General features: G+C 37.0%; 1 protein-coding gene across 2 annotated transcripts in view; it reads left to right on the top strand.

Annotated features, from left to right (window-relative positions):
• The window catches only part of Pex11ab (peroxin 11), a 69,879-nt gene extending 56,365 nt beyond the window's left edge, over positions 1-13,514 (top strand). For both annotated transcript variants that reach the window (XM_067140015.2, XM_068225769.1), the window contains one exon: positions 10,395-13,514. In XM_067140015.2, the coding sequence (XP_066996116.1) occupies positions 10,395-10,945 (551 nt within the window). In that variant the 3' untranslated portion in view covers positions 10,946-13,514. The remainder of the gene's footprint in view (positions 1-10,394) is intronic.
• The last annotated feature ends 3,743 nt before the right edge of the window (positions 13,515-17,257 follow it).

Here is a 17,257-nt window from a genome sequence, read left to right on the forward strand (position 1 = left end):
CTTCCTCTCAACGACTGATCGCACCCTCCTTTCCAAGATGCCAGTGAACACTTTGCCTGGTATACTAATCAATGAGATACGTCGATAGTTGTTGCAATCCTTCCTGTTCCCTTGCTTATAGATAGGTGTAATTACTGCTTTTGTCCAATCTGAAGGTATCTTACCAACACTCCATGATAATTTTACTACTCTATGAAACCATTTCATTCTGCCTTCCCACTATACTTCACCATTTCAGGTCTAATCTATTCCTACTGCTTCATGAGAATGGAGTTTATTTACCATCCGTTCCACTTCAAGTATAATTTCACCAACATCGTTTTCCTCCTCCCCATGAGCTCCATTGTTCGCGACACCACCATGAAGATTTCCTTTTATGTTGAGAAGTCTTTGAAAATATTCCCTCCACCTGTCCAGTGATTCCCTGGGATGTATTATGAGTTCACTTGAATTTCCCAAAACACTGTTCCCCTCCTTTCCTATGATTTTTTTATTACTGTCCGGAAAGGTTTCCCTGCTGCTTGATCTAGCCTTTCCAGGTTATTACCAAAATCTTCCAACGACTTCTTTTTGGATTCAACAACTATTTGTTTCACTCTGTTTCTTTCATCTGTGTACAATTCCCTGTCTGCATCAGCCCTTGCTTGGAGCCATTTTTGATAAGCCTTCTTTTTACGTTTACAAGCTGCTCTCACTTTCCACCAAGATATTTGCTTTTTCCCGTCTTTACACACATTTGTTCCTAGGCATTCCCTTGCTGTTGCTACTACAGCACCCCCGTATGCCACCCATTCTCTTTCTATATCCTCGACCTGCTTACTGTCCACTGTTCGGAACTTTTCACTAATTATATCCACGTACTTCTGTCTAATTTCCTCATCCTGGAGATTTTCTACCCTTACCTGTTTGCAGACAGATTTCATTTCCTCTATCCTAGTTCTAGAGATACTTAGCTCACTGAAGATCAGATAGGGGTCTGTTTCATCAAAAAATCTCCAAAAAACCTGTACATTCCTAACAGATTTCCGGAATTCAAAGTCAGTTAAGATATAGTCTATTTTGGATCTGGTACCCCTACCCTCCCATGTGTAGCGGTGAATAGCCTTATGCTTGAAGAATGTTTTCATAACTGCTAAACCCATACTAGCACCCAGCAGATGCTTCCCATTCCTATTAGCTTCCATATCTTACCCACATTTACCAATCACCCCTTCATATCCTTCAGTTCAAAATAATTCCTGTTCTCCACTTTTCATTTTAAATGCTACGTAAAACACAATTTTTTAACAAAACAGGTTTTTGTTTTCACAGATTTTGAACCAACACTTTATCTTATTTTCTTAGGTCAGTTTCATGTTCCCTGTGTTATGATCAAAGTCCTTATAACAATCTACACAAATACCAATATCACAGCCCAAACCACCATAGTTAGTTCTTTTATCTTTTTTATTCTGATCATCGTTGCATACTACTGTACATATCTACGTTGATGTTTCTTCCCTAGTTTCTGAATTGTGTGGGAATTTGTACCAGAACTGATCATGATGCCTACATCTGCTTGTTCAACACTATACAGTAATTCAATTGGATTGACAGTAAAATCATACCAAGATAACAAATTATCATCATCAGTGTTCTTGCAGTAAAGAGTTTGTTCCAATTCATATGACCAGACTACTCAGCAGATATCTGGTCAATTTTCTGGTCAGGTACATAAACACCCCTCATTCCTGTTGTATTTTCACAATCAACTGGCATGATAACTTCACCTTTAGACGAACGACGTTTCACCACGTTATTAATGGCTGGACATGCAGTAGAAAGTACTGTGAGGGGTTTCTCCTGTGATTTCTTCTCTCTCCATGCACAAAACAAGAAATGTCCACTTCTTTTATATATAGAGTTTGTTCTTGTTGCAGTTTCAGATTTTTATTTTTGGCAGGAAGGTTTCTTCTGTTGCTGCAAACTGTGCCGGTGAATAGTGTTTTCTTCTCCAAAAAGAGCCAATGCTAGTTCAACAGATGTGTACCAATTGTCTACAACAGTATGATAGATAGCCTTTCCAGAATATATTTCCTAATGAATTGAGCAGATACATTAACACATCATACCCTAAACCTTGATTGTGAACTCCCAGATTTGATAGGGGAGTATGCACTGAATTGCAGACTGTAATAAGAACCATGTTTATATACTTCAAAACGTTTTATGCCCTACTGATGGTGATATTTGTTTGGCAGATATTTAATTAATTTAATCTATTCTTTGTGCCTACTATTGTTTCATCAGTACTTAGGACTTTTCGAGGAATATAATGTCTTTTAAAACATGCATTGAAATGATCGACTGCAGGCCTAATTTTGAAGAGTGGATCGTACAGTGGCTCTATTTTTTTGCTGCAGGTATTATCTGCTAAATAAAAAGATTGGTTAAACAACAGAAACACATCACGGGCCATCGCTTGTCTGAAATAAGGTGTATCCTGACTAGGATGTTGTGTACCCCAAGAAGAAGTAACATTCTTTTTCTTTATCACACCCATATTCAGGGCAAGTTCAATAAACTGTTTCAGTTGTGCAATTTAAATACCTTCTTCAGGCCATAAACAAAATCTCCTCTTGCATTGTAACACTCCTAATTTATGCAGATATTGTTGAGCATATCTGTTTGTTTGTTCATTCGTTCTGCCAGCAACTTCCAGAAACCTAATGTAAAAAATATATATATTGAAGAACATAATGGGAGCTGCGATACGGGTAGGCAAGTCGTAGTCCCAGGGTGATGAGCAGCAAATTATACATTTTAACGTGGATAATTACTTTCTTGCAGTTCTATGCGAGTCCAGTTCACACTTACTCCTTCACTGGTTTCTTCAAATATTGATGTACAGCCAATAATATCACCTGCACTGACTTGGACATCATTCCAGTTATCGGAATTTCCTATTGCATCAGAGGCACCTTGTACTTCGCTGTCACTTTCATTACTTTCGGGAATAATTTCCTCATAGGAATTAATAATCATTCACTAAGATCTTCGAAAATCAAGAGCTCAATTTCAGAATCGTCGTCAAAAGCAGGATGCCATCGTGATGCTAAGAACAAATGAAAGTTCTTTCACTTTACAGCTAAACAAACTTATCCAGGCCATTTGCTTTCCAAAGACATTCAAAAGAGGATACAAGTATCAGTATTCAGCTGGTATCTATATCAGTGTCATCTGGGGTCCAATTATAAACCTATGGTGGAATATAGACTCAGTCTCTCAGAAAGACTGCCTACAGTTCTAGGGTTAAAATGCACAGTAATTTTAAGACTTCAAAACAACATCGTTGCCAACATACGCAGCAAGGTCAATGTGGAGACTGATTTTTAAGGCATTATATTTACTAATAGCTGTGTCTGAAAAATATCTTGTTATTCACTGTTCCAGAGAAAGAATTAAATGGGTTTATTTTTACAGTATAAGGATGCATGCTATATTCTCCTGCTGATTTTGATATATTTAGAATTCTCCATTTATTCAGTTTTAAAATTCCTGAAACTCTCCTAAGCTTCAGTTTCATTCTTTCCCATTTCTACTGCACCATTCTGCCCACCTAATGGTCATGATCGTTAAGGCGTCAAGTCTACATGGTCTGTCACCGTGGTTAGCTGGTTCGAGCCCTGTTGGTCAAAAAAATGTCACCATCAGGATGTTGGCCAGGAGGGTAAGAGAGGTGGTAGTATACAATTTCTTATCACTTGATTCTGTGCCAAAAACCTGGATTCATTTCCAAACCTCTCCACATTGTGCATCTGGAGTGAGGGCATATGACTGTTGATGGTGATTCGTCTGTCGGGTAGAGATGTAAAGCTTTAAGCAGACCCATTGGTGTTCTTCGCCGAAGTAGGCTTATGTGCCTACACAGGTTTTCACCCTATTCCTACATCATTTTCATCATATCACATCCAGATGTGCAGGTCGCTCATGGGTGTCAGATAGACCTGCACCAAGCGAACTGAACATGTCCTTGGACACTCCCGGCACCGAAAGCCATACAATGAATGAAAATAAATTCCACCTTTTACTGATTCTTTGTTACCACATCATCATTGCCTTATTTTTTCCCATTCTCATTCTCATTCTTCATTCATGTAACTTTACTCCATCTGATTGTTCTTGGACTTCTTTCCCCAAATCTCAACATCATTGTGTTCATTCTTGTACCACCATAAGCTGCTTTTGCTGACCTTATGATATTCAATAACTTGGACTGTTCAAAAAATTTATTTACTTGTCTATAAAGATTTGAATTATTCTAGTACGACTGCCTTTGTAATTTGGGACTGTATGTTGTTTAACAACAATAAAATTGAGTTGGCTACATGGTTCAAGGGGTGTAAGCTTGCATTCAGAAGATCGGGGGTTCGAGCCACACTATTGGCCACCCTGATGATGAATAACCATGGTTTCCCCACTTTTGCACCAGGCAAATGCTCGGCTGTACGTTAAGGCCTGTCCTATTCCATTGTTGCCATAATACCTCTCTCAGTATGGTGTGATGTAAAACAAGAGACAAAACGAGAAAGAATCCCATTTTTTCTTCTTTTAGGCCAATTATGGATCACGTTAATTTGATTTCAGCTACTTCCTGGCTTTGATCCATGCTCAGTACTTGGTCTCTCTTTTTTTTTCATACAAGGTGAGCGAGTCCAGGATCTAATCTTTGTTGGATTGTTGGAGACTCTCGGTGTTCATAATTCTAGACTTGTAGGCTTCCCGTTGCTGATTTCTGTTCCCTGTATTCCTGTTTCTTCTAGGTCTTTTTTCACCTTCTGATGACAGCATCCTGTATCTTTCTAGGTTTCAATAATCTCACTATGCGATTGGTTGACCTTCCTTGATCCATTCTGTACATGCGTCCAGAGAAAATGGCTCTTCTTCTCCGTCTTGAAATACAATTGGTTATTTTTCTTTCTGTATGATCTATCCTTGAGGTTCCAATATCCTCCTTAGAATCTTTCTCTCTCCACTAGTTTCAACTTTTTTCAGTCCTGATTTTGTTAGGTTATGGCATTCAGCTGTGTATAAGGCTTCCGGACAGATCACTGTCTGATAGTGCCTCAGATTTGTGTTGATCGAGATTGTCTTCTTGTTGGTGCTTTTTTTTTTACGCCAGGTTCATCTTCTTGATCCTTGATAACAGTATGTCTTTCACTGACAGGTTTTTTTCTATCCATTCTCCCAGCTATTGAAATTTCTCCACTTTCTGGATTCTTGCCCCCTCTGCGGTCATCCACACGGGTGCTGTTTTGATATTGGTCATCTACTGTGTCTACCCGAATGAGATCTGGTCCTGGAGGTGGGAAATCTGGTTCTGTACCTTTTCTAATGATTCTGATAGAACCATAGTATCATCTGCAAAGGCTAGACTACAGACTTCAGTTCCTTTGTTCTTTTATCCCATTCCTTGCATTTTTTGATGCCACTCTCTACTCACTTTGTCAAGTATTCAGATAAAACAAAGGAGGTGGGAGGTCCACCTCCATGTCTGACCCCTGTTTTAATGCTGAAAGACTCGTACATTATCCCTCTGAACTTGACCTTGGATGTTGTATCAGTTATCTGTTTTATCAACACTATGGTCTTCCTATCTAGACCTGTCCTCTATAGGATTTGGAGCAGTGCTTCTGAAGTCCACAAATATAAGCATGTATTCCTTATTCCTCTGTCTTTGGTATGCAATGATGAACTGCAGGTTCAGGATCTGCTCCATGCATGACCCACCCTTTCTGACACCTCCTTGATATTCATCAGTTTGCAGCTCCAGTTGTTTTTCTGCTCTATTTAGCAGTGCTTTTGAAAGTTCTAAAATGAGCCCCATCCTTTCCTGGTGCCATGCTGGGTTGTGTTTCATGGTCTTCATGATGTCCTTGACTAGTTCTGCAGGTGGAGGTTCCGAATCTAGACGTGGTTTCTTATGAGTGTAATTATAGAGGGAACTTAGGATTCTTTACCCAGGTACCACTTTTTTATTTTTTAATATTTTTTTAATAGTGTAAACAAATTATTGAATAACGTAATTAGGTTTTGTAATCATATGCCAATTATATTCAGTTGTAATATTAAGAAAGTTTACATTCCAAATGTGTAAATTTCCATATTTGTTTATGTACACAAAAGAGTCGAGTATCCCTCGAGTTAGGGATACTTGACCCCTTTGTGGGATACTTGAACCATGTCTACTTATTTTTGGACGACGTTCAAGCAAGGGTGAAATTAAAATGATTACAAGGGCAGCTATAATTTTAAGTGAAACTGCATTTATTATATATCAGTTTCTAGAATTAACAGAACCATTCTGCATGCTACAAAGAAATGTCTTGGATTTAAAGTCACTCATGTCACATTAACATAAAATGTAATGGTTTCTATTAGTCTAAGCAAAGAAACCTGTGTCTGTTATGCATAGGCTACTATAAAAATGCCGTACACTGTTAGACTACTCAATGGGAAATTGAAACTGGTGTTTAAATTGAAAACTGGTAACTCTGTCATTTTTCATTGAAAACTCAGGAGGCTCTAGAACACCTTCAATTTGCTCTGGATCAACCTCAGAAACATCATCACATTCCGGCCACTTGAATCGTGAACCACCTACACTTCTGGAAAATTTAACCACGAACACTTCAGGAAAAACTTCACTAACTTGTCCCACATACCTGCGAACATTTCTCTTCCCACAAAATTTCACAATCACCCAGTCACCTATGCTTGGATTTTTTCTTGTGTGACTTATGTCTTCATCTGTCAGTTCTGATTTGGAATCGAACTGAACATGCTCTAGATCAGATTCAGAACTTCCAGTTTCAGGAGACCTGCCAAATTGTTTTCTCCTTTTCTTTTTCATATTTTCCTTTTCTGAAAACAGTCTTTTGCGTGACACACTTTTTTCTTCAACTCTTCTTTTCTTGTCTTCTTTCTCCTTGTATTTGGCTTCAATTTCCTCTTTGGTGTATCAGTCAATATAATGGTTTTACCCTGTTTATGGTCCCCTCTTCCATTTGTCCTTCTGTCCCCTACTGTAGGATATGGAAGAAGACTTTCTGGGCTGATGCAAAAGCCTTGTAATCTTGTAGACTCGTCTTTCTTTGCGCTCCCTTCAGTCTCATTCGCAGTTCCCACATGCAAGTTGCTAGTGGGATCTGGGGACTCTGATGTTTCTTTGGCTATTGCTGCTGGTTCAGATGATGTTGAAGGCTGCAAATTCTGAGGATTAGGTCGATCAGTCACAGCAGAAGAAAGAAAATCATTGTCTGAGAATATGGCATCATTGAACGGCCAAATTCCTGTGGCCTTGAAGCCATTGATTGTTACTTGGGGTGAATGCTTGTGAAAATGTTTTTCCAACCAACCCAGCAACATGATAAATCGTGATCGGTTGTCCCGGTTTGTCTATGTTGAGGTAGTTTGTGCAATGTATGTTATAATAACCTTTGAAGGGACCATAGACTGAAACATCCAAAGGTTGGAGTCTATGGGAACAGTGTGGAGGGAATGTTAAAATTACAATCCCATTTTCTCTGGCATAAAGAATGACATCAAGAGACATGTGACTCTCATGATTATCAATGAGTAGGAGAACTTTTCTTACGGGAGAGCAACTAACATATTTCTGGAAGTGCTTCAAATACAAAAGAAAGTTTTCAGGAGTCATCCAACCAGAACTGTGTGTGGAATGATCAGAACCCACAGGAGCCCCAAACATGAATGCTGGATTTGGTTTTGCACATGAGAAAATAAAAAAAAGATGGGATACTATTTCCTAAAGCATACACAGCATTACATACAGTCACTAACTGCCCTCTTTCACCAGATGTAACCAGGCCTACTTGCTTCGATTTCTTAGGAGCAATCACCTTTGGACATTTATGGACTGTAGTAACTCCTGTTTCATCTGCATTCCATATCCTTTCTGCTCCAAACTGTTCACGTACGAGCATTGTTCACAAGTTTTCATGAAACAAACCTACATTATGTACTTGCTGAATCTTGTAGAACGTGACAAACTTGTAGCCTCGGGTGTTCTTAATGATAATTCTGAATTTTGTTCCATAAAGCCACGTAACCAAAAGTAACTTGCCCTTTTCTCATTATCCCACTGTTTAGGATAGGTTTTTCCATTCTTTACTGCCAAGTCATAGGCTAATCGTCTGGCCAAATCACAGGTAAGTCCATGGTTCATGCGTGACATAACCAGTAAGTAATTTGAAAGTTCTTCTTCCTCAGTTTTATTAAAAACTCACGTAACTGTATAGTCTGGGGTAAAATTAGAGCTTCCTCTCTGCTGTATCTTTCTAACATATCTCCTTAATGTATTCCTATTAATGCCAGTTTCTTTTACAGTTGTATGTAAGGCACCACCAGCAAAAACTTTTTGCACTGCCTCCTTCATAATTTCTGCAGGAATGGACTTCCCTGGATTTGGCACCCTCCTTTCTTTTGTAGTGTTGTGACATCTGGAATCCAAAAATTAGAGTCCAGTTATTAGTTTGTGGATGTGACACATGGGTCATGTATCCCTAACTGAATGGGTCAAGTATTCCTACAGTGAGTTCATACACTTAATCTAACAGTTCACTGTATCTAAATCAGAAATGTGGCTTTGTGTAAAAAGAAGGCCAGATATGTTACTAACAACAAGAAATAATACAAAGATTCTTACCTTCAAGTACACAAGTATAGACAGACAACAATTCAACCATTTAAAATTTACTTATAACAGAATAAAAAACATTTCATTATTTCCTCCAATAATCCCAACACACAACTCAATCTCATTCTTAGGAATTTGGAGGGAAAATCAAAGACAAACAGTGCTCCCAACACCAAGCATCCTGAATGTCCCTACTCTGAGATAAAGGCTTTGGGTCAAGCATCCCCAGTTCCTAGTAGTCTACTAGAATTTGTCTGTTCATCACCTCACGATGTGCTATATTTCCTTCCTTTTGGGGGGTCATATGTACTCAGATTGGTCTTAAATGTCTTACGAAAGTCCAGAGTGTGTTTGGTTTGAAAGTGTGATCTGTTTCAAACATTCTTTATTGTATTTTTTCTTTCATGATGGTCTTTTCCTTGTTTCCTTGAACTCTTTCTGGTTTTCAGGCATTTTCTAAGAATACCAGTTTACTCATGTTTTCATATATTCACTTACCTTGTCTTCATCCATTAACCACCATACTTGTTACCTCTTTCTTCTTTCACTTGCAATAGCAATCATCACCTCTTTAAACTGTTCCCATCATTGGTGGTTTCATTTGCTTGTTTCTGCATTCATTCAGACTTTTTCTGTGGCGAACTTCACTTTTCGAGTCGTGTTTTAGATGTCTTGTTCCACATATTTTGAATTCGCTACATGATTAGTCTGGAATTCTCCCAGGTTGATGTTGGGAAACGCCCACATTTTCTGTTTTCTTGGTAGATATCTAAAAGCTGGAGATTTCATAACCAGATTGAAGTTCTTACATAATTCTATAAATCGCTCTCGATTTTGATTTGTCCTTTTTTGGCTGGGTAATCTCGATGTTCTTAAATGTCTTCTCTCTCCCCAGTTGTGTGATAAGTCTCCAAGCAGTATGATCACATTCTTGGTTGGGACCTTGGAATACTGTTTTCTTCAAATCTTCCCAAAAGTCCTTTACTTTTCCTGGATCTGTTCTGTTGGTCTGATTGGTGGGCATGTGTGGATTGACTAGTGTGTAAGATTTGTTGGCTCCTTTGATTCAATGTATTTCAGAATAATCTGTTGTTAAGTGATATATTCATAAAATTAGTAGCCTATGTTATATCTTGGAGAATTTCTTTGGAGATTTATATGGATATGTCTCGAGAATTTGTACCCATAATTAGAAAGCTGAAACTTTGCTCATATATGTTTTGAAACTTTATTCAAAAAGTGTTTAAATGTTCACAGTAATTTTATAGAAATAATATTTTGTTAGAAGATTGTTGATCTTCAATACTAGGCTGCTCTTAATATTCATCTCAGGTTCAAAAGGATCACTTGCATATTATATAAAAATTTCTTATTGTCAGTCAGTACTTCCCTTGAGACAAGGAGAATAATGTAGTGCTACAGTTATATAATATTGCAGGGTTATTTTCCAAGTTGGAACACGTAAGTAATAACCTGAACCCATCTAAATGACTCATAATGAAACATTTCAATATTACATTTATTTAGTTTTACAATAACTCATGAACAGATGCTAGGTTCGTAGTTTTTCAATATGAATTCTAAAGGCTCTATTTTGGTAGGGTAAAATATGGCTTTCTTTTTGCCACCCCTGCTAAAGGATGGCCCTTTATGTGTGCCACCATTGTCAGAGCAGTATGTGGTTGACCAATTGCAGTGTTGCGGTTGGGGAGATTCTTGGATATGCTGTACGGGACTCTTTCAACTGTACATTACCCAGACCTTACCATCCGGATCACTTGCACGCTGTCCAGGATTGCCAATGCGCTGTTTCTCTTGGCTGATCACATCCTGTGGATAGGTCGCACCGGACTGGTCAACGTCAATAGCACAAAGTGGGATAAATTGGCCAACAAATATTGGCTGTATTCCATCACAATGAATCTGGTAAGGGATGTATATGAAATTTGGCGCATCTTGGAACGTGAGGGTCATCGGATCAACTACGATGGTTTTAGGCGAACTTGTCCAGCAAATGGCTCAGGGAAAAAGAATATACCAATCACTTTAAAAGCAATGACGTTTGTTCAGGATCATAAAGATGTAGTAGTTGATACTCTGAAAAATGCCTGTGATTTATTAATTCCTCTAACAGGGTTGGGCTATGTAAAGCTCAGTCCAGGGAGTATCGGCCTTCTAGGTGTCATATCATCAGTTGCTGCCATTGTGAGTTTAATTGATCCCCATGCTAGACTCTCTCCAGCTTAAACTATAATAATTATGAATAATTGTTTGTCATCATTAATGGTTCATTTGTTTAAAAGGAAAATGTGTACCGTAAAACGGGGTAACTTCGGCCACTTTTTCGTATATTTTTTTAAATAAAATGTGAAATATTCCCTCTAATTTTATGAAAAATGTAATATAAATTCTGCCATGTTTGTTCTTCATTTTTAAATATGAACATAATTCCAATTGTTATTCAGTAATGAATAATGATTATCGAAAGAGTTACCGGAGTTGCCCCATGTTTTGGGATAACTTCGGCCGCCATAAAAATAACTCAAGAAACAAAGTTTTCTTCGATGTGGTGTTACTTTGGCCACCGTGAATGTTTTTAAAAAACCTACAAAACGCCCAGTATCAACAATCACAAACAAATTAAAACGATTTATGGTAAAACAGATGTATAGTGATCAGATTCACTTTTTCCCCAAAGAAGAAGCTATTTTATTTAGCCTAAGTGTACAAGCATTGTATGATATTACAAATTACATGTTACATTGCATAAATATTTGTAATGGTACAAAAGATAATAAATAAAAGGTACGGAAATCATCAAGCTCAATTGTATGGAGAGAAAAAGCGGCCGGAAAAGAAGCAATCTTGTAGACTGTCCTCATAATACACTGTCTTCTAAATTAGAAAATATATGGGCCGTCATCAAGTTCTTAAATGTGTATTGTCCATGTCAACTGATATCCGTCTATTTATCATTGAAAATGAAAACGAAAACTGTCTTTCCCCTCCCTATTGGGATAAACTTCCCCATTGATTGTTATTGTGCCTTTATTAATCTCTTCTAAAACGTTTTTGAAGTAAACAGGATTGTAACTACAATATCCGCGGCCACGTAATGTTTTCCTGTACGTTCTTGTCATGGCCGAATTTACCCCGAAAGAGGACAACTTTTATCACAAAACTATTCCCTGAAAAACCTATTTGAATAAAATGCATCAAATTGTGTTGATCAGCTACCAGACAAACTTACATTTTGACCCCATAAACCACTGGATTGGAGAATCGAATGCTGGGGCTAGAAAACAGTTTGTTTTCTGCTGTTACCAGAGAAGACAGTAGTCGGGGCTGCAAAAAAAAATCATTTGACTTAACAATGAGCCCGCCAATGTTATTATGTTGAAAGAGCATTCTATTTTATGTGCATTTTAGTTGTTCCAAGTAGTTCATCTTTTCCAATATAGGAGGCAGGAGAAAAGAAGTGTTGCTATTCGTCAGTGACCGAAGTTACCCTGTATGGCCAAAGTTACCCCACTTTACGGTATTAGTCTCCAAAGTGTGATAGATGAAAGCAATTTATCTGTTTAGAGGCATGTTATCACATTTTGTGACAGTGTATAGGTACAAAATATTTCAGAACATCTTCGTAATGAGGATAATCTTTCATTTGGCACAACTTTATTCAGAATAGTGTGATTTAGATCAAATTAAAAATTAATACTGAATATTACAAAGTAAATGCTGGATAGAATGCAATGCTCACCATAAACATGGTGCGTACCAGTCTAAAAAGTCACATTTTTCTTGTGTGTGTTCAACTGCTTAGTTAATTTTGTATTTTGTTGCATTTTTCTAACATTTTAATTGTTATGAACAGGGCTAGGATTTTGATGGCGTCATCTTTTAACTGGTTCACAACAGACATTGCTAACTTGTTGCGAAATCTTGATCATAGTTCCCACATTGTAGAAATGCTAATTTATTAGGTATTTTTTGTATTTTTAGGTCATATTCTAAAATGATATGTCACTATTTGACCATTTTATGGAATTTATTAGAATATACTTTGTTTTGAGTCATTTTCCTACATGTTTGAGGATTTTGAAGCATTTATGCATGTGGTATTGGATATTATTGCAACTTTTAAGTGAGGAAGAATACGGAGACTTGAGAATCTTCACAACGCTTTGTCAATCTGGGGACTAAAGAAACTTTGTTCACCACTTCTTGGAAATGTCCACATTCCAGGAGAGACTCCTCCAATTGGAGAAGTCTTCCTCGTGATAAGTAGAGATTTTCATCTGAAGACTTGGAGCAAAGTTCTCTGCAAAACGTAAAGAATTTGACCTTGTTTTCTTGACATGGCAAAAGCCCAAAAGCTTATTATAATGTGTATAACATAAATATAGGCTATACCAAATTGATTGTAAAAATTCATTTAAAATATGTAATTTTTTGAAGTTTTTGGATCATTTTACTGGATTTTTGCCATCATTTTATAGATCATCTTTTAAACATTTTTAGAGCATCAAAATCCTGTCCCTGGTGATGAAATATTCTGAAATGTTGAGTTCCCATGCATTGTCACTTGTGTATGAGGTATTGCTTTCTTCTGAACATGATAGGTGCTACTTTCATTAGATTTCTCAACAAGTGTATAACATTTTTATTGTGTTTAAAGGATATGTGAGTAAAAAAGAGAGGTAGGTAAGTATGGTTATAGTGAGTGACAGAATGTGTTGAGGTTTTTCATTTATTTTTTAATTAAAGAAACTGATATTCCTGGGTGTTGTTTATTTGTTTTCAATATACTTAAAGAGTCTAGATAAGATTTTTGTTTCCTTTCAGTGTCCTATTGTTCTGCACTTCTAGACACTATTTTATATTGAAATAATCTATAGAGCTAAATAGTGCAAAATAGATTAGGAAAGTATAAAAATCTTCTGTTGTTTATTTCCATTATGGTACATAGTACTAATTTTACAAATTTTTTTGGGTACCACACTCTAGATTTCAAAGCAGGCTCCTTTTTCTCTCAGCAAAATAGGAGCAAAAAAATGAAATTTTAGTTGGTATTTTCTGTTAATTTTTTTATCCTTTTATTGGTCTTATTGGCATCAGAACGTAATCATGGAGAAAAATATGAAAATTAAGAATCCAGTCACGAGATTGAAACAAAAGAATATGATAGGCAATTTTAGTTACAATATTATCAGTTATCTTTTAAATGGTGCATAATTATGCATTCTTGATATTTTATTCCTTTATAATACTAAATTAGGGCCAATGACCTTAGATGTTAGGTCCCTTTAAACAACAAGCATCATCATTATAATATTATTCCTATTAATTACCAAAGCAAGTTTTAAATATTCAGCCTTTATATTTTGTGGATTAGTTATCTGAGTTTAAATGTGTGTCATGGTATAATGGAAATATGACATATATTGTCACATGGTGGTAGTTCTCACAGAAAAAGGCATTTCTTATAGACTAAATCTCAGCACTCAGGCGTCTTAAAAATCCCCTAATGCATGTTAGGATATTAATTTATATTATTATTATTGGGCCGATGGCCTAGATGTTAGGCCCCTTTAAACAAGCAGCTATATTATCATTCGTTGGAGCCATGTAGGACCACGTTAAGTCTTGTTACATTTGACAGTTTGCTTCACTTTCTTCTTATTCCTTACACAGGGGTGCCAACTAATACGGATTGTCCATAATGATTATGCATTTCACTTCGCGATTATGGCATTACGGTTGAAGGGGAAATTATTATGGAAAAGCAACATTGTCACAATTTAATTTCTATGGGGAAAAAAGGAAAGAAGTAAAAAATGTTCGATCCCTTAGAGCATTACTGGTCAACCCTCCTCGTTTCAATGTTTGTAAGATGGCAACTAAACATATTTGGCAGTTATTTTGTTGTCACCTCCTTTTGTTTCCAACGAGCATTGTGAAATCACAGCCAGCTACATAGATATACGCTGCTCTCTTAGCTAGAATGACTCATCAAGTCAGCCGTGAAGTAGGCTCTACTCCTTGCTCTGCTGTTCTCCAGTGCACGCATTCGGTTCTCTCTGTTGTGTGCATAGAATGAGTCGTATATTAAGTGCGTTTCAATTCTAATTATCCTAGTCGTTGATTCGAAAAGTGATTGGTTTGTAAAATGAAGCAGATCAATTGTCAGATTGCATCTTCTTCTAAGAAGACAGGAGTGTTACAGAAATATCGAGATAGTTACACAATGGAATGGCCATGCCTGCTTGTTTCACGTGTTGGTGAAAACCACGTGTTCTGCTGTGTGTGTTCATGTGATTTCTCTGTGGCTCACGGTGGACGAGATGATTGTAGAAGACGCATAGAATCAAAGAAACATCACACATACGGTGAATCAAAATTACAAATCCAGTCTGTTCCATCATTGTGCGTAAAAAGTACTGAAACTGCAGTGACAAATGCCAAATTGCTGTTCACATCATTTCTTTTGGAGCATAATATTCCATTATCAGTTTCAAACCACCCTGGAAAATTATTTAGATTAATATTCCCCGACTCTAAAATATCTCAGAAATATGGTTGTGCACCTCTGCTTTAGTTCAATACATGGCATCTGAGGCAAAAAAGGAAATAAGTGAACTTTTGCTAATGCCTTTTTCTTTGGCTTTGGATGATAGTACGGATTCAAATGCAGTTAAACTTTATCCTATAGTTGTCTTCTTTCTTTAATGCTCAGAGAGGCCAAATATCAACTCTTCTTTTGTCATTGTTAGAGAGTACCAACAATACAGGTGAGGGAATTTTCTCTCTTATTAATAGTGAATTGTCTTCTTTGGCCATTCAATGGGAAAATTGCATTTCTTTTTCATCTGACAATGCATACACAATGATAGGGGCAAATAAAGGTGTTGCCAAACTTGTGAAGGACAGGCATTCTTTTGTTTATGTCCCAGGTTGTTCATGTCATCTCATACAGATCTGTGTACAAAAAGCAGCAGCCCAATTACCAGCCAATGTAGAGAACTTTTTGGTTCAGTTATATTACTATCTTGATAAGAGTTCTAAAAGGGAAAACACGTTGAAGGTATATCAGGCTGTTTCTGGCACAGAGGGTCACAAAATTTTGAAATATTTCAGTACCCGTTGGCTCTCGCTTCTTCAGTCTATTAATAAATAGAGTTCTTGAACAGTAGGAAGCTTTGACACTCATGTTTTGTAGTGAGACCCACCATAAAAATGAGACCACCAAGCAGTTTGAAACCGTAAAATCTTCTATACAAGACCCATACACAGAACTGTTTTGCTACTTTCTTCAGAGTACACTTCCTGTTTTTAACTCGGTGAATTTATTTCTGCAACAAGATGCTCCAGCCATACATCTTCTTAGGAGGAAACTTACTGGTATTTTAACTCACGTATTGGTCAGATTTGTTCAGCCATGTTCTATTCAGTCAGAATCTACCTCCCTTTTGAGTGTTGAATTCAAGAGGAGGAAATACCAGAAAGCCAATGGGGATTTGGTAATTGGTGCAAAAGCCTGGGCATACTTGAAAGATAATGACTGTGATGAAGAGATGTTTTATAATTCTGTAAGAGAGTTTTATATGGCAGCTTGTAGTTACATTATCAGGAAATTTCCCGTTGATGATGAATTTCTTCATCATGCCGAAGTTGTAGATATCTCTCTCTCAGAATGAAGGTTTCCTATTCATCTCTTGAATATTTTGTTCGAAGATTCCCAAGTTTGGTCAAGGAAATTGAACATGACAAACTTGAAGAGGAATTTGAAGTTCACCAGTGTGATACTTTCCCTGAATATATTGTACATGGACCTAACATTGATGTGAACTGGGGCAACACTGCAGAGCATAAAAATGAAAGTGGACAAATTAAGTATAAAACCTTAAGTGGTGTTAGCAAAAATCAGACAGAATTCAGGCCTAAATTAAGTACATCGCTCATGGTTCTGAAGACAAAAATGTTATCTCAGGGGGAAGTATGTTCCAAGAAAACCCACACTGAAAAGCAGCTGCTGGGTGCGAAACAAGCTACAAATAATTTTTTATCGCAGAACTAACAGGTAATGAGCAAATTTTATTGTCTTTAGAATAGATTGCTGTAAGAAAGGGTAAATGGGTGCTTTGGATGTAACTTGTAAAGGTTTTGGCGGTGGAGGGGGGTGAGGGTACGCGAGTTAAAAATGGGATTACTGATAACCTGCTTCAAAGGTTGGCACCTGTGCTTACAACATAAAGAAGTGAACCTGCTTCAACGGTTGGCACCTCTGCTTACAACATAAAGAAGTGAACTGGGCACTACAAAAAATTATCCTTTACAAAGTATCTGATATTACATACTTCATGATGCACTTTAATATATTTCAGTAATTGTCAAGTTAAAATGATTTTCTTACTAAGAAAAAGCTTTTGATATATTTTGTCAGTGAATGTTATTACATTGAGGCAATTCTATAATGTTTATAAGATGTTTGACTATTGTTTTAGTTCATTTACCAAGCGTGTTACATACGCAGTTAGGGTCATGTAGCTGTGAGCTTGC

The sequence above is a fragment of the Anabrus simplex genome, chromosome 1 (assembly GCF_040414725.1).
Source record: "Anabrus simplex isolate iqAnaSimp1 chromosome 1, ASM4041472v1, whole genome shotgun sequence".
Taxonomy (NCBI): domain Eukaryota; kingdom Metazoa; phylum Arthropoda; class Insecta; order Orthoptera; family Tettigoniidae; genus Anabrus; species Anabrus simplex.